At 46.2% G+C, this 22094-nt stretch overlaps 1 protein-coding gene across 3 annotated transcripts in view; it reads left to right on the top strand.

The window, feature by feature from the left end:
* The window catches only part of KMO (kynurenine 3-monooxygenase), a 482345-nt gene that overhangs the window by 178642 nt on the left and 281609 nt on the right, over window positions 1-22094 (top strand). For 2 of the 3 annotated variants that reach the window (XM_063917607.1, XM_063917609.1), the window contains 2 exons: window positions 9981-10070; window positions 11084-11132. In XM_063917607.1, the coding sequence (XP_063773677.1) occupies window positions 9981-10070; window positions 11084-11132 (139 nt within the window). Of the gene's footprint in view, window positions 1-6721; window positions 6892-9980; window positions 10071-11083; window positions 11133-22094 lie in introns of those variants that run through there. The other variant, XM_063917608.1, reaches the window with a different exon arrangement.

Below are 22094 nucleotides of genomic sequence, written 5' to 3'. Positions count from 1 at the left end.
CTGTGGCTGGAATTATTGGTTTGTTTGGGTCTCCACCAAAAAAGAAGCCATTAATCTCTCCATGCACAAACTGGTTCTACAGAGGCAAGATGTTGTCCTCATCCTCAGATTCCCCCTTCAGTGTTTACAGCCTCATCCTCACAAAGAAATAATATTCAAACAAACCACATCTCTTAGGTGTCAGTGGACTGCTTACGCTATTACCCAAAGTTTCTGAACTTGACAATGACTTATGAAGAATGTTCTGCAGGTGACGTATAAGGGAGGATGTTCCTAGGTGGTTAACATCCTTACCCCTACTTATAATGGATTGACAAAGGCAACACATGGCTTGACACCGGTTGTCTGGATTTGTGGAGATGATTCCACATCGAAAAGGTGTTTTTTTTTGTATTTTGCCCAGGCATGACAATGGGCACAACTGTCTCCACTGGTACCTTATTCAAATAAACCACATCACCATCAGAATCCTTATTGTCAACTTCCTCCTCAGCGCCAGCTACACCAATATCCTCCTCATCCTGGTGTACTTCTACAGTGATATCCTCAACCCAGCACTTGCAGAGGGCGTGCAAATGGTGGTAGGAGCCTCCTCTTCCAGTAAAGTGTTGTCACGGACAGTGCCAGCACCCCTGTATTTTCACAACACCCCTGTAATTTTACAGCATACAGGGCCAGTGCACTTTTAGTTTAACAACAGCACCCCTGTATTTTTACAGAATACAGGACCAGTGTACATTTAGTTTAACAACAGCACTCCTGTATTTTTACAGCATACAGGACCAGTGTACTTTTATTTTAACAACAGCTCCCCTGAATTTTTACAGCATACTGGTCCAGTGTACATTTATTTTCACTGCACCCTGACACCATTTGGGAGACCGGTGCTGGACATCAGGAAGGTAAGTATTGGGGTGACTGTTAGGGATAGGGTCCGGGAGGGGAGGGTTAGGTACTTGGGGGGGCGGGATTAGCCCTAGCCGTCACCCCTGGAGGATTAGGTATAGCGTACGGAAGGGAGGGGAGGTAAAAATACTTACCTCCACCGACGTTAGGATCTTCAATGTTGGGATGTCGTGTCGGTCATGTGACTGCCGGCATCCAGACGAGCGGTATATGATACCGAACCCCTCTGAAGTACATGTTGTCCAAATTTTTCTTAATTATTAAGTACGTTTACTTTAACAGTTGAAGTCTACCACCTGTGAAAAAAATAAGATTTTACTCACCGGTAAATCTATTTCTCGTAGTCCGTAGTGGATGCTGGGAACTCCGAAAGGACCATGGGGAATAGCGGCTCCGCAGGAGACTGGGCACAACTAAAGAAAGCTTTTAGGTCACCTGGTGTGCACTGGCTCCTCCCACTACGACCCTCCTCCAAGCCTCAGTTAGGACACTGTGCCCGGACGAGCTGACATAATAAGGAAGGATTTTGAATCCCGGGTAAGACTCCTACCAGCCACACCAATCACACCGTATAACTCGTGATACTATACCCAGTTTAACAGTATGAAAACAACTGAGCCTCTCAACAGATGGCTCAACAATAACCCTTTAGTTAACAATAACTATGTACAAGTATTGCAGACAATCCGCACTTGGGATGGGCGCCCAGCATCCACTACGGACTACGAGAAATAGATTTACCGGTGAGTAAAATCTTATTTTCTCTGACGTCCTAGTGGATGCTGGGAACTCCGAAAGGACCATGGGGATTATACCAAAGCTCCCAAACGGGCGGGAGAGTGCGGATGACTCTGCAGCACCGAATGAGAGAACTCAAGGTCCTCCTCAGCCAGGGTATCAAATTTGTAGAATTTTGCAAACGTGTTTGCCCCTGACCAAGTAGCAGCTCGGCAAAGTTGTAAAGCCGAGACCCCTCGGGCAGCCGCCCAAGATGAGCCCACCTTCCTTGTGGAATGGGCTTTTACTGATTTAGGATGCGGCAGTCCAGCCGCAGAATGCGCCAGCTGAATTGTGCTACAAATCCAGCGAGCAATAGTCTGCTTAGAAGCAGGAGCACCCAGTTTGTTGGGTGCATACAGGATAAATAGCGAGTCAGTTTTCCTGACTCTAGCCGTCCTGGAAACATAAATTTTCAAGGCCCTGACTACGTCCAGTAACTTGGAATCCTCCAAGTCCCTAGTAGCCGCAGGCACCACAATAGGTTGGTTCAAGTGAAATGCTGATACCACCTTAGGGAGAAACTGGAGACGAGTCCTCAATTCCGCCCTATCCATATGGAAAATCAGATAAGGGCTTTTACATGACAAAACTGCCAATTCTGACACACGCCTGGCTGAAGCCAAGGCCAATAACATGACCACTTTCCACGTGAGATATTTTAGATCCACGGTTTTAAGTGGCTCAAACCAATGTGATTTTAAGAAACTCAACACCACGTTGAGATCCCAAGGTGCCACTGGAGGCACAAACGGGGGCTGAATATGCAGCACTCCTTTCACAAACGTCTGAACTTCAGGTAGTGAAGCTAGTTCTTTCTGGAAGAAAATCGACAGAGCCGAGATCTGTACCTTAATGGAGCCTAATTCCAGGCCCATAGTCACTCCTGCTTGTAGGAAATGCAGAAATCGACTTAGTTGAAATTCCTCTGTTGGGGCCTTTTTGGCCTCACACCAAGCAACATATTTCCGCCATATGCGGTGATAATGCTTTGCAGTTACATCTTTCCTGGCTTTAATCAGCGTAGGAATGACTTCCTCCGGAATGCCCTTTTCCTTCAGGATCCGGCGTTCAACCGCCATGCCGTCAAACGCAGCCGCGGTAAATCTTGGAACAGACAGGGACCCTGCTGCAGCAGGTCCTGTCTGAGCGGCAGAGGCCATGGGTCCTCTGAGATCATCTCTTGAAGTTCCGGGTACCACGCTCGTCTTGGCCAATCCGGAACCACGAGTATTGTTCTTACTCCTCGTTTTCTTATTATTCTCAGTACCCTTGGTATGAGAGGCAGAGGAGGGAACACATAAACTGACTGGTACACCCACGGTGTCACTAGAGCGTCCACAGCTATCGCCTGAGGGTCCCTTGACCTGGCGCAATATCTCTCTAGTTTTTTGTTTAGGCGGGACGCCATCATGTCCACCTGTGGCCGTTCCCATCGATTTACAATCAGCGTGAAGACTTCTGGATGAAGTCCCCACTCTCCCGGGTGGAGGTCGTGCCTGCTGAGAAAGTCTGCTTCCCAGTTGTCCACTCCCGGAATGAACACTGCTGACAGTGCTAGTACGTGATTTTCCGCCCATCGGAGAATCCTTGTGGCTTCTGCCATTGCCATCCTGCTTCTTGTGCCGCCCTGTCGATTTACATGGGCGACTGCCGTGATGTTGTCTGACTGGATCAGTACCGGCTGGTGTAGAAGCAGGGATTTTGCCTGACTTAGGGCATTGTAAATGGCCCTTAGTTCCAGAATATTTATGTGTAGGGAAGTCTCCTGACTCGACCATAGTCCTTGGAAGTTTCTTCCCTGTGTGACTGCCCCCCAGCCTCGAAGGCTGGCATCCGTGGTCACCAGGACCCAGTCCTGTATGCCGAATCTGCGGCCCTCTAGAAGATGAGCACTCTGCAGCCACCACAGCAGAGACACCCTGGTTCTTGGAGACAGGGTTATTAGGCGATGCATCTGAAGATGCGATCCGGACCATTGGTCCAACAGGTCCCACTGAAAGATTCTGGCATGGAACCTGCCGAAAAGAATTGCTTCGTAAGAAGCCACCATCTTTCCCAGGACCCGCGTGAGTGATGCACCGATACCTGTTTTGGTTTCAGGAGGTCTCTGACTAGAGATGACAGCTCCTTGGCTTTCTCCTCCGGGAGAAACACTTTTTTCTGGACTGTATCCAGAATCATACCCAGGAACAGTAGACGTGTCGTCGGAACCAGCTGTGATTTTGGAATATTCAGAATCCAACCGTGCTGGTGTAGCACCTCCTGAGATAGTGCTACTCCCACCAACAACTGCTCCTTGGACCTCGCCTTTATTAGGAGATCGTCCAAGTACGGGATAATTAAAACTCCCTTTCTTCGAAGGAGTATCATCATTTCCGCCATTACCTTGGTAAACACCCTCGGTGCCGTGGAGAGTCCAAACGGCAGCGTCTGGAATTGGTAATGGCAATCCTGTACCACAAATCTGAGGTACTCCTGGTGAGGATAGTAAATGGGGACATGCAGGTAAGCATCCTTGATGTCCAGGGATACCATGTAATCCCCCTCGTCCAGGCTTGCAATAACCACCCTGAGCGATTCCATCTTGAACTTGAATTTTTTTATGTATGTGTTCAAGGATTTCAAATTTAAAATGGGTCTCACCGAACCGTCCGGTTTCGGTACCACAAACAGTGTGGAATAGTAACCCCGTCCTTGTTGAAGTAGGGGCACCTTGATTATCACCTGCTGGGAATACAGCTTGTGAATTGCCGCTAGCACAGCCTCCCTGTCTGAAGGAGTAATCGGCAAGGCAGATTTTAGGAACCGGTGGGGTGGAGACGCCTCGAATTCCAGTTTGTACCCTTGAGATACTATTTGCAGGATCCAGGGATCCACCTGTGAGCGAGCCCACTGATCGCTGAAATTTTTGAGGCGGCCCCCCACCGTACCTGGCTCCGCCTGTGGAGCCCCACCGTCATGCGGCGGACTTGGAAGAAGCGGGGGAGGACTTTTGCTCCTGGGAACCTGCTGTTTGTTGCAGCCTTTTTCCCCTACCTCTGCCTCTGGACAGAAAGGACCCGCCTTTTCCACGCCTGTTTTTCTGAGTCCGAAAGGACTGTACCTGATAAAACGGCGCCTTTTTAGGCTGTGAGGGAACATGGGGTAAAAATGCTGACTTCCCAGCAGTTGCTGTGGAAACTAGGTCCGAGAGACCATCCCCAAATAACTCCTCACCCTTATAAGGCAAAACTTTCATGTGCCTTTTTGAATCTGCATCCCCTGTCCACTGGCGAGTCCATAAGCCTCTCCTAGCAGAAATGGACAATGCACTTATTTTAGATGCCAGCCGGCAGATCTCCCTCTGTGCATCTCTCATGTATAAGACTGAGTCTTTTATATGCTCTATGGTTAGCAGAATAGTGTCCCTGTCTAGGGTGTCAATATTTTCTGACAGGGAATCTGACCACGCAGCGGCAGCACTGCACATCCATGCTGACGCAATAGCTGGTCTAAGTATAATGCCTGAGTGTGTATATACAGACTTCAGGATCGCCTCCTGCTTTCTATCAGCAGGTTCCTTGAGGGCGGCCGTATCCGGAGACGGTAGTGCCACCTTTTTAGACAAACGTGTGAGCGCTTTATCCACCATAGGGGGTGTCTCCCAACGTGACCTATCCTCTGGCGGGAAAGGGAACGCCATTAGTAACTTCTTAGAGATTACCAATCTTTTATCAGGGAAAGCCCACGCTTCTTCACACACTTCATTTAATTCTTCTGATGGGGGAAAAACTACGGGTAGTTTTTTCTCCCCAAACATAATACCCTTTTTAGTGGTACCTGGGTTTATATCAGAAATTTGTAACACCTCTTTCATTGCTTCAATCATGCAACGAATGGCCTTAGAGTGGACATTAGACTAGACTCATCGTCGTCGACACTGGTGTCAGTATCCGTGTCGACATCCGCGTCTGCCATCTGAGGTAGCGGGCGTTTTAGAGCCCCCGATGGCCTTTGAGACGCCTGGACAGGCACGAGCTGAGAAGCCGGCTGTCCCGCATTTGGCATGTCGTCAAATTTTTTGTGTAAGGAGTCGACACGTGCACGCAATTCCTTCCATAAGTCCATCCACTCAGGTGTCTGCCCCGCAGGGGGTGACATCCCTTCTATAGGCATCTGCTCCGCCTCCACATCATTATCCTCATCAAACATGTCGACACAGCCGTACCGACACACCGCACACACACACAGGGAATGCTCTAACAGAGGACAGGACCCACAAAAGCCCTTTGGGGAGACAGAGTGAGAGTATGCCAGCACACACCAGAGCGCTATATAATGCAGGGACTAACTGAATTATGTCCCCTATAGCTGCTGTTATATATACTGCGCCTAAATTTAGTGCCCCCCCTCTCTTTTTTACCCTTTTCTGTAGTGTAGACTGCAGGGGAGAGCCAGGGAGCTTCCTTCCAGCGGAGCTGTGAGGGAGAAATGGCGCCAGTGTGCTGAAGGAGATAGCTCCGCCCCTTTTTCGCTGACTTTTCTCCCGCTTTTTTATGGATTCTGGCAGGGGTAATTATCACATATATAGCCTCTGGGGCTATATATTGTGGTATTTTTGCCAGCCAAGGTGTTTTTATTGCTGCTCAGGGCGCCCCCCCCTAGCGCCCTGCACCCTCAGTGACCGGAGTGTGAAGTGTGTATGAGGAGCAATGGCGCACAGCTGCAGTGCTGTGCGCTACCTTGGTGAAGACTGATGTCTTCTGCCGCCGATTTTCCGGACCTCTTCTTGCTTCTGGCTCTGTAAGGGGGACGGCGGCGCGGCTCCGGGACCGAACACCAAGGCCAGTTCCATGCGGTCGATCCCTCTGGAGCTAATGGTGTCCAGTAGCCTAAGAAGCCCAAGCTAGCTGCAAGCAGGTAGGTTCGCTTCTTCTCCCCTTAGTCCCTCGCTGCAGTGAGCCTGTTGCCAGCAGGTCTCACTGTAAAATAAAAAACCTAATTATATACTTTCTTTTTAGAAGCTCAGGAGAGCCCCTAGTGTGCATCCAACCTCCGCCGGGCACAAAATCTAACTGAGGCTTGGAGGAGGGTCATAGTGGGAGGAGCCAGTGCACACCAGGTGACCTAAAAGCTTTCTTTAGTTGTGCCCAGTCTCCTGCGGAGCCGCTATTCCCCATGGTCCTTTCGGAGTTCCCAGCATCCACTAGGACGTCAGAGAAAAGGGTGAGTTACCTCTCGAAAACCCCCAGTGGTTAATCATTTCCTCACATGTCACAGTCATTCACTTTGCTGCAGCTGAGTTATTTATTATTTTTTATTGATGGGCAAACTTTTTTCATGGATTTTAGATATTGCCTTAGCTTAGAGATTCACTGACATGTAATGTACGATTAGACCACTTTTACATAGTGTTTGTCAGTTACTACATGCAAGTTAGCTACATGTTAGTTACTATCTGCACCACCTGAGAAATATGAATTTGATTAAAAATAGTTTACATGTAATCAGTAAGCAGTAAAAAAAAAAAATGAGTTTTCTAAAGAGGGGACACAAGGTCCAAAAGACACTGCACAGGTAAGCAAGAGTTAAAGGGTATCAATGGGAAAACCAACCATTTAAAGAAAGAATTAGAGTCAGGGCCAATAAGAGGCCCTTATGAAAATCAATGAGGGTTGGAGGTGCGCCACTAAGCTAAGTTACAGTATTTTTTGGGGAGATTGTTAGTGTAAGCCACTAGTGGGCCTACCACTAAAGGAGGCTTAGTGTGTGGTGCACTCTTTTTTTGAAATGATTGTTCTATATTAAAATGTTTTAGACTTTTATTTCCATATTTAAAAATAGGCACCATGAACAGGCATCGTATCTAATCTGATAGCCTGAAAGTGCAGAAAAGAATTTGTAAGATATAAGTGTGAGATTAATACTAAATATATTTTGCCTGTGGAGTTAGGCCATCAAAGTGATGCCAATTTCCAATAAATTTATTATCTAGGCAAAAAAAGGAAGGGGGGGGTTTTGTGTGATTAAATAAGCTATATGAAATATTAATGGAATTAATCAGTGCTTATTTAGCTACTGTTGAGCTCTCTTGAGAGACTATGCTGTAAAAGTGATCCCTGTGACATCACTAACTTAAACACCCTCCAATGGAGGGAAAAATATCCCTACCCAAATAACCCGTAATTATTTCCCAAGGATAGTACTACTTGTATTTATACCAGGGAGTAAAAAAGGAGACAAAAAAGAAGGAGATGGAAAGAGCACTATAAATTTTATAAAGGTTTTGTAACATATATGCACCCTTTACACCAGTCTACTGTTCAAGACTTCAGTAACAGTGTTAATGTAATTTGATACAGATTTGCATCCACCATTCCTCAACAGTGTATGGCTAACAAGACAACCCGTACTGGAGACCAGATAATGAATACACTGTCTCAAGTATTTGTGTCAAGAAAAAACCCTATTATTGACTGATATAAAGTGAACAGCCAAAGGCTCCTCTTTCTGCCGTTCGGGTGCCAGTGATTTCATAGCATGAGTAAAATGTAGACATTCATATTGAGTCCTGGTAAAGAGAGGGTTAACATAGTAAATATAGCCTATCAATTTGCTCTAGTGGTATCGTAACAATCCTTATCCTTCAGAGAAAAGGGTTAGTTTTGCTATTATTCAAATTCATACAGAAGCTGTAGACAAATATCTCCCTGGTATAAGAGATTTTTTGCAGGTATTATAAAGTTAAAATCATTCTCTGGTTCATAATTAAGGCTAATTGTCGGCACATTGAATTAATTAATTTCTGTTCTGAGTGGTGACATAATCCATTTTGTGTAGGCACTATCAATTGGAAGAGATGGGCGTATGATAATTATGCTCTCTAAAGATAAATTTATTTACTAGATAGGCTGTAAATTGGTATCATTTGATTAATATTCCCAAGCAGATCTATATACGCTTGTTAAGATAAGTGCATTTATTACATTTTACTACCAAGGTAGACACTAAAGATGAAAAAGAGTCCCAGGTGTGTGGAAACAGATTCCCTTTCTGCTTTTGTCCCATGTGCCCTTTTGGGCAGTGAATGGGAACAATGAGAGCAGGGAAGAGCCGTCCACCTGGGGCTGAAAGGAAAGAGCAGTGCGGGCTGCTTCTACTGTCCACGCCTAGTATCCCCCTCCCCTGTTACCTAGGAGCACTGCAGGGGGGCCCACAGATACCAAGCAGTGGATGAGAGGGCAGCCCTGAGTACCTGATCAATGCCCCGTGGTGTGCCCGTTGGGAGGCGTGAGATCTTCCAATGGATTAGGCAGAGGGGAGGGGAGGGTGGGATTCTCGCACCTCCATGTGCTATCTCTGCCCTTGTACAATGCAGGGTAGATTGTAGTGTCCCAGTGCCGCTGTGGACAGGGTCTCCGTGTCCATGAGCTGCTGCGGGAGCCGGACGCCGGATCGGGTGCTTTCCATACCCGGTGTTTGATGTGCGCCCGTGTCACGCTCACCGCAGGGTGAAATTCTCAGTATCCTGGTGCCGCTGCGGGTAGAGTCTCTCTGTTCTAGAGCCGCTGCGGGAGATGGGCGCCGGGTCGGGTGATTCCCGTACCACCGTATTAAGTGCGCGTCCACGTCCCGCTATTCAGTGGATGACGTACGTTTCACAATAAGCTTGTTCACATCCGATATTTTTCCCTCCATTGGAGGGTGCTTAAGTTAGTGACATCACAGGGATCACTTTTACAGCATAGTCTCTCAAGAGAGCTCAACAGTAGCTAAATAAGCACTGATTAATTCCATTAATATTTCATATAGCTTATTTAATCACACAAAACCCCCCCTTCCTTTTTTTGCCTAGATAATAAATCACTTTGATGGCCTAACTCCACAGGCAAAATATATTTAGTATTAATCTCACACTTATATCTTACAAATTCTTTTCTGCACTTTCAGGCTATCAGATTAGATAGGCACCATGTTCATGGTGCCTATTTTTAAATATGGAAATAAAAGTCTAAAACATTTTAATATAGAACAATCATTTAAAAAAAAGAGTGCGCCACACACTAAGCCTCCTTTAGTGGTAGGCCCACTAGTGGCTTACACTAACAATCTCCCCCCCCAAAAAAATACCTACCATAAAGCTGTGCTATCACATTGTCACTTACAGCTGGGATACAGTGATAACTGTTAAAGTACTGTTCTAGACAAGATGAAATAACAGACCTTTTTGGAATAATGGAACTTAGATTGTAATAAAACCTCTAATTTATGAATTTGAACAAAATATTTTTTTTTATGATCTCTTCTATCTGCAGATAGTTTCTAAGGGTATTCAAATGTATGCAAGGATGATTCATGCAAGTAATGGAAAAAAACATGCAATACCATATGGAAAGAAACATCAGGTACTGATAAGATACTGTTTTGTTTTGACTGTAGCACTGGAATGTAAACCATCTCAGGGCCTTTTGTTATTTCAGCAGAAATTCCTCAAAGCAGGGCTGGCTCCAGGTACAATGGGGAAGGCGGGCACTGGGCTGAATGGGAAGGGGGTGGAAGGGGGACACATGAGTTGGTATAGAATTGTCCCTTTAAGTGAGAGCTTGTGTTAGCAGCTGCTGCCTACCTTAGAGAAATGTTAACTGAGTCTGTTGTGTTCCCTCTTCCCAGAGGCGGGAGGCCGGGCTGCCTTCATATTCATGTCTCCTCTCCACATCAGCGTTCTGTCCAACCAATCAGGTTGGACTTCCTCTTTTGCATGCGGTGGCGCACACTAGCCACTTTTACCTCTCTGTAATGTCAGGGTCAACCGGGCCACAGTGCCACTTTTGCTTTGACGCTCCATTCGGCAGCACTGGTTGAATCTGCCCTAAGCCAGCCCTGGCTCAAAGAGTCACCTCTACCCTACTTTCACCTTCAATAACACCACTATTTAGAAATATTGCCTCAATACATCCTTTTCTTACCCAATATGCTACCAAAAATCTCACCTTCACTACTGCAACCTCCTTATATACAGCATTACCTTAAACTATCTATCCTTACTTCCATTCATCTTAACCGGCACTGCAAAACCTGATCATCTTCTATGCTCACTTAATAAGCTGGCTCCTCATGTCCTCCAGAATACTGCCCTTCCTGTCCTTTAATTTCTGCATCTAATACAGTACTTTGTATTTCCTTGTTATATTTATGTCTTGTTTTCCACACTACCCAGTGCTGCGGATCACTCTTCTTACAAATATCAAGAATAATAACAATAATATAAAAAATACAGTTTTAATTTTTAGTCTTTTCATAAGGCATGTAGCTAACCTGTCATACATTCTATTAAATATGTGACACATGCATTGCTGCTGTATTGTACTATAAATTACATTTTGCTTTAATTTTTTCTTAATAATTATTCTATTTCTAGTATATCTTATCAGTTGACAGAGCACATTTAAACAAAGAGTTACTTAATGGTAAGTATAAGTCTTTCATTTCAATCTATTTAAATGTCAAATGTATTAATTCTGTTTATAATATTACAATAATTTGATTCTAAAATATTTTACTTTATTTATCTCCTTCATATATTTATTCTCATGCATGAAGTAGTTGGTTCATTAAATTATTCATGACTAGACTACAAGTAATTGTCCAATAAGCTGGCTCATAAGATGATGGGACAATTACAACATTCGCATACATACTTGGAAGGTACATTTATATGTGTAAAGATTCATGAATATTAACTGCCAATCGGGGTCCTAACTGTCAGTATTCCAAAATGGCATTCACCCGGGGTGCCAGAAAATGAGGCAAGGCAAGACCATCCAAACAGTTTTGCGCCTGATGGATCTTTGAAGGCTCCCCACAAATTATCTTTGATTTTCGTCTAAGCTCCTTGCTCTAGGTTCAATTCCAAAGCATTAATAATCTTGTGGATCAGAAATGCAGTGTTTTTGACATTATGTTGCAGTATAGCAGCAGGGCAAATCCTAGACTTTGCCAAGGGCATCCAGACCCCTAGATATGCTACTGCTTTCAATCATATGATAATATAGATGCATACAATATACAATAGTATATTATCGGGATATTCAAAGTGCAAGTCATGGATGTAGCTTTGTTTTGGATCAAATAATACAGTTTAAAGGGCCTTATTCATGCCCGAAGTTTTTGAGAAAGGTGCGCTATGCGCACACGCAGGTCGCAGGTATGGCGACTGAGCATTTTCGGGGCGGCATTGGGGAAATGGGGGAGTGTTGTGGGCATTTTAGGGGCGGCTGCGTGTCGTCACACGCAGCCGCTCCAATCAAGACAATTGCGGCGGTACTCCTGCCGGCACAACCTGGCTGCCTGGCATCCAAAATTTTTATGACCATGCTGTAATTGCAGTGCGATCGCAGTGGGTGGGTGGCAGGTTGCATGCTGGGCGGCCTTGCCCTGTGATGGGTGGCCCCAGTATGTGACTGCAAGGATTGCAGTTTCTGCTAAAAAGGGACCTCCGGATGGTCCGTCTGCTTCCTGGTTCCCTTGCATTTGAGGAATGGGGACAAATTCTGGAGGGAGCAAAGTTTCCAGTAACCGTCATCACGGACCATAGAAATTTATTGTACTTGAAAACAGCACAACCACTTCATCACAGACAGGCTCGCTGGGTTCACTTTTTTTACAGATTCAATATCAAAGTGTTGTTTCGTCCCGGAATACAAACCTGAAATGCTGACGCTGATCACTTCTACCTCAGGATGAGGAAGAGAATGTTCAATAGGAAGACCCATCCATTAGTATTTGCCCATACTCAAGTAAATCCATACCTGACTCCAGGCAAAGTTTTTGTTGCTCCCAGTCTTAGAACAGGTCATGCTTCTTTATTTGCAGGACATTCTGGTATACTTAAAACTCTTAAGCTTTTTCAGCGCTCATACTGGAGGCCGACCTTAAAGGAGGATGTCAAAAGTTTCATCAAGTCTTGTGCATTATGTGGTCAACACAAACTTGCTTGACACAAAACAGTCGGTCCTCTCTGACCTCTTCCTATTGCAACATCACCATGGTCCCACATATCTATGGACTTCACTTCTGACTTGCCCAGGTCCAGTGGATACAAAACCATTTGAGTAACGGTGGGCCGAGTTACCAAAATGGCTCATGTTATTCCTCTGGTCGGTCTGCCTTCAGCTCCACAGTGGGCTAAAATATTCCTTTGAGAGAATTTTGCTTGCATGGCTTGCCCAGAGAGATTGTGTTGGACTGTGGGGTACAATTTCTGGCTAGATTCTGGCAAGCTCTTTGCTCTACATGTGGAATCAACTTAAAATTTTCTTCTGCCTATGACCCCCAGACTAATAAGAAAATGGAGATGGTTAATCAAGAACTTTGAACTTTCATCAGATTGTTTGTGCCCTCTTCTCAGAATGACTGGTTTGATCTGCTACCATGGCCAGAATTTGCCCAGAATTATCATTATCATACCTCTACGAATACTACCTCATTCTTTGCTGTCTTTGGTAAACATCCTAGAGTTCCCAGGTTCCAAGCATTGCCTCCAATGGAAGTTCAGCAGTATACTGTCTCTTTTAATCTTATTCAAACATTTGGAAAACGATTCATATTTCATTGAAAGCCGCTTGCAATATTTACAAGACGTTTGCGGATCGTAAACACATGGCTATTCCTGTCCTTAAAGATCGGGTCTGGCTGTCCACTAAGAACATAAGACTGGAGGTACCAAGTATTGTAAGAGTGATCAATCCAGCAGCATACAAGTTGGAGTTACCGCCTCAATTGAGAATTCCAACTACGTTTCATATTTCTTTGCTTTGTTCTTTAGACCTCAGTCAATTTCATCCCTCACCACCTAAAACTCGACAGGTTCATACTCAACGTGGAATTGTGTTTGAGGTAGAACAGATTTGACTCCAGGCATCATCTGGACCAGCTTCAGTATTTAATTGACTGGAAGGGCTATGGCTCGGAAGAACAAGCTTGTATAAAGGCATCTGATGTTCATGCTCCACAACTTATTCTTGCTTTCCACAAGAAGTATCCTGCCACGCCTTCAAGGTGTCCGGAATCCACCCTGAAGGGGGAGGGGGGTGTACTGTCAGGATTCTTCATTAATTCCTAAAGGAATTAATGAAGAACTCAAAAGCTGCAAATATTCGCAGCCTGGCATGCCGTGCAGCATGCCGTGATGCAGCATGCCACATTGCAGTAAGATGAGCATGGCTACAGCTGTATATATTTTATAATATATATATATATATATATATATACATACATACATATATATATACACACACACACACACACACACACACACACACACACACACAATAGCAGGTCCGTCTTTCCCATTAAAAGCTGTACTGCGCCGGGTTCCATCACTGTATCACTAAGATGGAAAACATCGTAGTGTGGCACTCCAAGCGGCTAATAACTTAGAAGCAGTAGTCCATGTAAGACAACGTTTCACTGCCTTTTATTTTGGCATTTCATCAGGTCAGCATAAAGTGTACAAACAACTTACCTAAATACCAAGTGTATCACCCAGGTGCAAGCGCTATGTCTAAATACCTAATGTTAGTTAAACATAAAAAGAATTTAATTAGGTACATCTACCCATTAGATAAAACTGTTTAAACCCAATTGCTCATTAAGGCCTCTAGGCTATAGTGTTCCCAAGCACTAGATCCATCGTGTCTCCAATTGGCACAACTTAGTAACGCGGTCCCCACTTCTACGTGAAACGGGGACCTGATCTATTATCCTGTATCGTAGCGACACCAATGGGTGTCAGGCTTGGCAAAAGTGCCTTGTTACAGGATGATCACTAGTGCCCTTAGTGATGGCCATTTTAATAGCAGACCTGTGGGCTGCCATACATTCCTTGAATATACGTTCGGTCTTACCGGCATATGACAGCCCACAGGGGCATAGGAGTTGATACACCAGGTATCTTGAATTGCATGTTAGAGTGTGGTTGATATACAGTACATAGGCCCTCATTCCGAGTTGTTCGCTCGGTATTTTTCATCGCATCGCAGTGAAAATCCGCTTAGTACGCATGCGCAATGTTCGCACTGCGACTGCGCCAAGTAACTTTACTATGAAGAAAGTATTTTTACTCACGGCTTTTTCTTCGCTCCGGCGATCGTAATGTGATTGACAGGAAATGGGTGTTACTGGGCGGATACACGGCGTTTCAGGGGCGTGTGGCTGAAAACGCTACCGTTTCCGGAAAAAACGCAGGAGTGGCCGGGGAAACGGTGGGAGTGCCTGGGCGAACGCTGGGTGTGTTTGTGACGTCAACCAGGAACGACAAGCACTGAAATGATCGCACAGGCAGAGTAAGTCTGGAGCTACTCTGAAACTGCTAACTCGTTTGTAATCGCAATATTGCGCGTACGTCGGTCGCAATTTTAAGAAGCTAAGATTCACTCCCAGTAGGCGGCGGCTTAGCGTGTGTAACTCTGCTACATTCGCCTTGCGAGCGAACAACTCGGAATGAGGGCCATAATACGGCCTGTTAATGGGTGCTGAAATGTATTGCCACTAATAAGATATTGACAAGTGGTGCACGTGCACCTGATACATTCCATAGGTCTAACATTTACTTGTGTAGCTAGATCACATGTGATGTCCATCTTGACAAGTATGTCCCTGAGATTATTACGCCTAGTGTAGCAGGACATTAGTTTTGTTTGATCTAAATTCAACTCAGGGTCACTTTGCACAATATGCCATAATTTCTTAGAGATATCGTTAATACCGGCACTAGCAGGACTGTACTGACACCCCTACATGCATCTCACGCATGGATACACTTTTACAAAGAGACTTTGTACAAACTAAGTATTGGGAAAGTGGAAGATACCATTAACATATCATGTGATAATAAGGGTGCAATTAACCTGTCTAATAGCAAACTACATCACATGAGATCTAAGTATACCCTGTATTGAAATTAGACAACATGTAGCCTAATATTAGGCTAAATCTATAAATATGTAAATAGACACGGAGTTATCAATTAATATAAGTATTTTCTGTTAAAAGGTGTATATATGAATGAAATGCATCTGTTAATGTATATAATAATGTGTATATGATAATGAAGTGTATGTATATGAAATTATATATATAGTAGTGTAGTGATATGTATAATTATTTATGGACATTGTGGAGAGGTGTTATAAACTAGAAAGAGGGATTGTATTAGTATAGTAAAAGCGATGTGTGCTTCTTGTATACACTGGCAGATGAGAGAGGTAGAGAACTGGGAGGTATTATTAGTAGTGCTGCTGCTGCTGTTACAAGCGGGTCCCTGTGCCGGTAACTAGAGGGCCATGTGCAGAAGGTGAGGGCCGTGTGCAGAGGAGGGGGATCCGCGCGCCGGTAGTATGAGAGCCATGTGTAGCGGAGAGGACTCGCGAGCCGGTAAATTAGTGCCGGTCGCAAAGGAGGGAGTCCGCATGCAGGTAGCCAGTAGAGTATATAGAGGCGCTCCCGCTGGAAGAGGTAAGCTGCTGTTCCCCTGGTCACCATGAGCACCCAGTTCTCCAGTACGCCGCTACAAAGAGCTGTATGCTGTGAACATACAGCGGCGCTACTGGAGACTGAGGGGTAGATGTATTAACCTGGAGAAGGCATAAGGAAGTGATAAACCAGTGATATGTGCAAGGTGATGAAGGCACCAGCCAATCAGATCCTAACTGTTAATTTACATATTGGAGCTGATTGGCTGGTGCCTTTATCACCTTGCACATATCACTGGTTTATCACTTCCTTATGCCTTCTCCAGGTTAATACATCTGCCCCAGAGTAGCTTCACCAGCGCCAGGCTTACCCGTTCCAAGGGGGGCGGAAGTGGAGATAGAAGCGCCGCTGCTGATAGAGGTTTGCGGCAGGAGGCGGCCAGAGAAGCTCCGGGGCGTGCAGCCCTGAAGGTAGCACAGGGGGCAGAAGCAGCGGCAGGGTGGCAGCTAGAGAAGCTTCGGTTGCGCCGATGTGAACGTAGCCCAGGGAGCGCCTCCATGGCAACAGAAGGCAGCCAGTCATAAGAGTGAGACCAGAGCCTAAGGAAAGCCATTTCCCATAAAGCTGAGGCAGGGTATTGCAGTTAGAGGTACCGCCTGCAGCAGGGACAGAGCAGTCCAGAAGCCTATCAGAGAGCACAAAGGAGGAGTCGGGGGAGTACCACTCCACAGCAGCAGCGTCGCCAGAAGGTGTAAGTGACACAGTTTATATACCGCACCTTGCATCATAGGCTGAAATCACACTTTGCTTTATGTAATTGGGGATAATGCAGCAAAGCCATTGGATGGGTGAGGAAAAACTAATTTGCATCACACCCCCTTTTATTCAAGACGAGAAATGAGAGAGTCAGCTCCATTGGCATATCAGCAGCAAAGAGTTACTGCAATAAGGACTCAAGCTTACATACTACAATACAGTGGCTTGTCAAAAGACTTTAACTAATAAAGGGGAAAATTAATGACTATTTAATGCAGTATCCAGTATACACTGTGAGTGTGACTTTTCCATAGCCAAGTAAGCAGTATATGATTTCACCATATATTCAATTGACTGTCCACAAATGAGCATCTGGTAAAGGAAGGGAAGGACTTGTACATCAATCTATTAGATGCCATCACAGGAATGGAAATTATAATTGTGTACATATATATATATATATATATATATATATATATCCAGGGCCGGCTCCAGGCATGTTCGAGTCAAGCGCCCGCGCAGGGCGCCACCCTTAAAGGGCGCCGCATGCTGGCGCCAACATGTTGGAGCCTGGAGCCGGCCCTGTCCTAGCCCTGCGCGCGCCGCGCTGTTCGGCGCCGGCGTCTGATGTAAGACACTGGTGCCGCACAGCGTGCACAGATCACTAGGGCACAGGCGCCGCACAGCGCGCCTGCCTACAGCTGCATTCCCCCTCCCTCATCGCCGGCGCCCGGCACATCAGGTACTCAGGGGACATATGTGGCACAGTGGGGGCATTAATGTTTCTGTCACTGTGGGGGCATATCTGGCACTGGGGGCATTTAATGTATCTGGCACTGTGGGGGCATATCTGGCACTGGGGGGCATTAAGGTATCTATCACTGTGGGGGCATTTCTGGCACTGGGGGCATTAATGTATCTGGCACTGTTGGGGCAAATCTGGCACTGGGGGCATTAATGTATCTATCACTGTGGGGGCATATCTGGCACTGGGGGCATTAATGTATCTGGCACTGTGAGGGCATATCTGGCACTGGGGGCATTAATGTATCTATCACTGTGGGGGCATATCTGGCACTGGGGGCATTAATGTATCTGGCACTGTGGGGGAATATCTGGCACTGGGGGCATTAATGTATCTGGCACTGTGGGGGCATATCTGGCACTGGGGGCATTAATGTATCTGGCACTGTGGGGGCATATCTGGCACTGGGGGCATTAATGTATCTGGCACTGTGGGGGCATATTTGGCACTGGGGCATTAATGTATCTATCACTGTGGAGGCATATATGGCACTGGGGGCATTAATTTATCTGGCACTGTGGGGGAATACCTGGCACTGGGGGCATTAATGTATCTGGCACTGTGGGGGCATATCTGGCACTGGGGGCATTAATGTATCTGGCACTGTGGGGGCATATCTGGCACTGGGGGCATTAATGTATCTATCACTGTGGAGGCATATATGGCACTGGGGGCATTAATGTATCTGGCACTGTGGGGGCATATCTGGCACTGGGGGCATTAATGTATCTGGCACTGGGGGCATATCTGGCACGGGGGCAATAATGTATCTGGCACTGTGGGGGCATTAATGTATCTGGCACTGTGGGGGGCATTAATGTATCTGGCACTGTGGGGGGCATTAATGTATCTGGCACTGTGGGGGCATTAATGTATCAGGCACTGTGGGGGGCATTAATGTATCTGGCACTGCGGGGGCATATCTGGCACTGTGGGGGCATATCTGGCACTGGGGGCATTAATGTATCTGGCACTGTGGGGGCATATCTGGCACTGGGGGCATTAATGTATCTATCACTGTGGAGGCATATATGGCACTGGGGGCATTAATGTATCTGGCACTGTGGGGGCATATCTGGCACTGGGGGCATTAATGTATCTGGCACTGGGGGCATATCTGGCACGGGGGAATAATGTATCTGGCACTGTGGGGGCATTAATGTATCTGTCACTGTGGGGGGCATTAATGTATCTGGCACTGTGGGGGGCATTAATGTATCTGGCTCTGTGGGGGCATTAATGTATCAGTAACTGTGGGGGGCATTAATGTATCTGGCACTGCGGGGGCATATCTGGCACTGTGGGGGCATTAATGTATCTGACACTGTGGGGGGCAATAATGTATCTGGCACTGCGTGGGCACTTATGCATCTGGCACTTGGGGCATTTATGCATCTGGCACTGGGGGCATTTATGTATCTGGCACTGGGGGGCATTTATGTATCTGGCCCTGTGGGGGCATATCTGGCACTATGGGGGCATTTTTATATCTGGCACTGTGGGGACATATCTGGCACTGTGTGGGCATTTTTATATCTGGCCCTGTGGGGGCATATCTGGCACTGTGGGGGCATTTTTATATCTGGCACTGTGGGGGCATATCTGGCACTGTGGGGGCATTTTTATATCTGGCACTGTGGGGACATATCTGGCACTGTGTGGGCATTTTTATATCTGGCACTGTGGGGGCACTTATGTATCTGGCACTGTGGGGGCACTTATGTATCTGGCACTGTGTGGGCACTTATGTATCTGGCACTGTGTGGGCATTTATGTATCTGGCACTGTGGGGGGCATATCTGCACTGTGGGGGCATTTATGTATCTGGCACTTTGGGGGCATTTATGTATCTGAACTGTGGGTGTGTGTGGCCATTTATGTAGCTGGCACAGCTGGGGGGCATGTCACGTGTAGCTGGCACTGCTGGGGGGCATGTCACGTGTAGCTGGCACTGCTGGGGGGCATGTCACGTGTAGCTGGCACTGCTGGGGGGCATGTCATGTAGTGTTCCCGCTAGGCGTCTGTGGCTAGGCAATGTGTCTCAGTGCTCTCCCTGGTGCAATGTGTCTCAGTGCTGTGCCTGGCGCAAAGTGAATAGGAGGATCTACCTGGTGCAGTGTGTATTAGCTGCACTACTGTGTGGTGTAATGCAAATTGCCACTATTATGTGGCCACGTACCTTCCCCACGAAGTAACTCCCCTTAATTTTTGCTGCGCGCCTTCGTCGCGCACTGTCCATGCTTTGGCTTATAGGTATGGGAACAACAAGCAGTATGTACATCATTTTGCCCTCCTAACTTAAAAATGTGCCCTCCCTGTGATCAGCACCATGCCCTAAAAAGTGAACACTATCATGTGTAGCTGGCACTGCTGGGGGGCATGTCATGTGTAGCTGGCACTGCTGCGGGGCATGTCATGTGTAGCTGGCACTGCTGCAGGGCATGTCATGTCTAGCTGGCACTGCTGCGGGGCATGTCATGTGTAGCTGGCACTGCTGGGGGGCATGTCATGTCTATCTGGCACTGCACATTATGTGTATCTGGCACTATACTGGAGACATTGTGTGTAAGGAACACTACTGTGGCTATGTGTAAGGCTGCTAATTGTGTGAAAATATATTTATAGTTTGATGATATGAAGTTACGAGGACACGCCCACTTTTCCAGAGGCCACACCCACTTTTCCGGGAGCGCGCGCATGGGGGGGGGGGGCGCTTTTAAATTTTCTCGCTCAGGGTGCTAGTAGGCCTGGAGCACACAAGGGAGACAAAATCTCTTATGCAGCCGAGCAAGACTAAATATATTAGAGTATAATTTCTAATTATCAGAGACTGCAAATAGAGATGGTCAGAGACAGAGAGAGAGACACTGATGCTAAAATTTAATGTATGACACATTCAAGATAGAGAATAGTCTTTATGAAGAAAGACTGTCCGTTAATAGATCCAGAGCTATTGGTGGTCATTCCGAGTTGTTCGCTCGGTAAATTTCTTCGCATCGCAGCGATTTTCCGCTTAGTGCGCATGCGCAATGTCCGCACTGCGACTGCGCCAAGTAAATTTGCTATGCAGTTAGGTATTTTACTCACGGTTTTTTCATCGTTCTGGTGATCGTAATGTGATTGACAGGAAGTGGGTGTTTCTGGGCGGAAACAGGCCGTTTTAGGGGCGTGTGGGGAAAAACGCTACCGTTTCTGGGAAAAACGCGGGAGTGGCTGAAGAAACGGAGGAGTGTCTGGGCGAACTCTGGGTGTGTTTGTGACGTCAAACCAGGAACGACAAGCACTGAACTGATCGCACTGGCAGAGTAAGTCTCGAGCTACTCAGAAACTGCACAGAGCAGTCTTTTCGCAATATTGCGAATCTTTCGTTCGCAATTTTAAGAAGCTAAGATTCACTCCCAGTAGGCGGCGGCTTAGCGTGTGCAATGCTGCTAAAAGCAGCTTGCGAGCGAACAACTCGGAATGAGGGCCATTGTTCTAACACCAGCATATTGATTCTCAGGCTACAGAGGAGAGGTATATTGGGCCTAATTCTGAGTTGATCGCAGCAGCAAATTTGTTAGCAGTTGGGCAAAACCATGGGGGTAATTCCAAGTTGATCGCAGCAGGATTTTTGATAGCAATTGGGCAAAACCATGTGCACTGCAGGGGAGGCAGATATAACATGTGCAGAGAGAGAGAGATTTGGGTGTGGTGAGTTCAATCTGCAATCTAAATTGCAGTGTAAAAATAAAGCAGCAAGTATTTACCCTGCACAGAAACAAAATAACCCACTCAAATCTAACTCTCTCTGCACGTGTTATATCTGCCCCCCCCCCCCTGCACTGCACATGGTTTTGCCCAACTGCTAAAAAATTTCCTGCTGCGATCAACTTGGAATTACCCCCCATGTGCACTGCAGGGAGGGGGGGGGCAGATATAATTGTGCAGAGAGAGTTACAGTTGGGTGGGGTGTGTTCAAACTGAAATCTAAATTGCAGGGTAAAAATAAAGCAGTCAGTATTTACCCTGTACAGAAATGAAATAACCCACCAAAATCTAACTCTCTCTGCACATGTTATATCTGCCCCCTCTAGGGCACATGGTTTAGCCCAATTGCTAACAAACTTGATGCTGTGATCAACTCAGAATTATCCCCATTGTGTCCCTGTATTTCATTGCACAGAATAGTTAGCTACATGCAGCTTACTGGATACAAAGTAATGTACTTTAATTATAAAGTTATGAAACTGTAACATGTAAAGGAACTGTTACAACCCAGGAAAGAAGAGTTCATTGTTACTAGTTGAAAGCTGGTTTTAGACTCAGCTAAAAAGACTTTCACGTATCCACATCTGGAGTACTATCATCACTAGTCACTACTAACTTTATGGGCAGAGGCGTAACTAGGGCAGGG

Source organism: Pseudophryne corroboree, chromosome 4, assembly GCF_028390025.1.
Source record: "Pseudophryne corroboree isolate aPseCor3 chromosome 4, aPseCor3.hap2, whole genome shotgun sequence".
Taxonomy (NCBI): Eukaryota; Metazoa; Chordata; class Amphibia; order Anura; family Myobatrachidae; genus Pseudophryne; species Pseudophryne corroboree.
The sequence above is the reverse complement of the archived record's forward strand: the minus strand, read 5'-3'. Positions and strand labels throughout refer to the sequence as shown.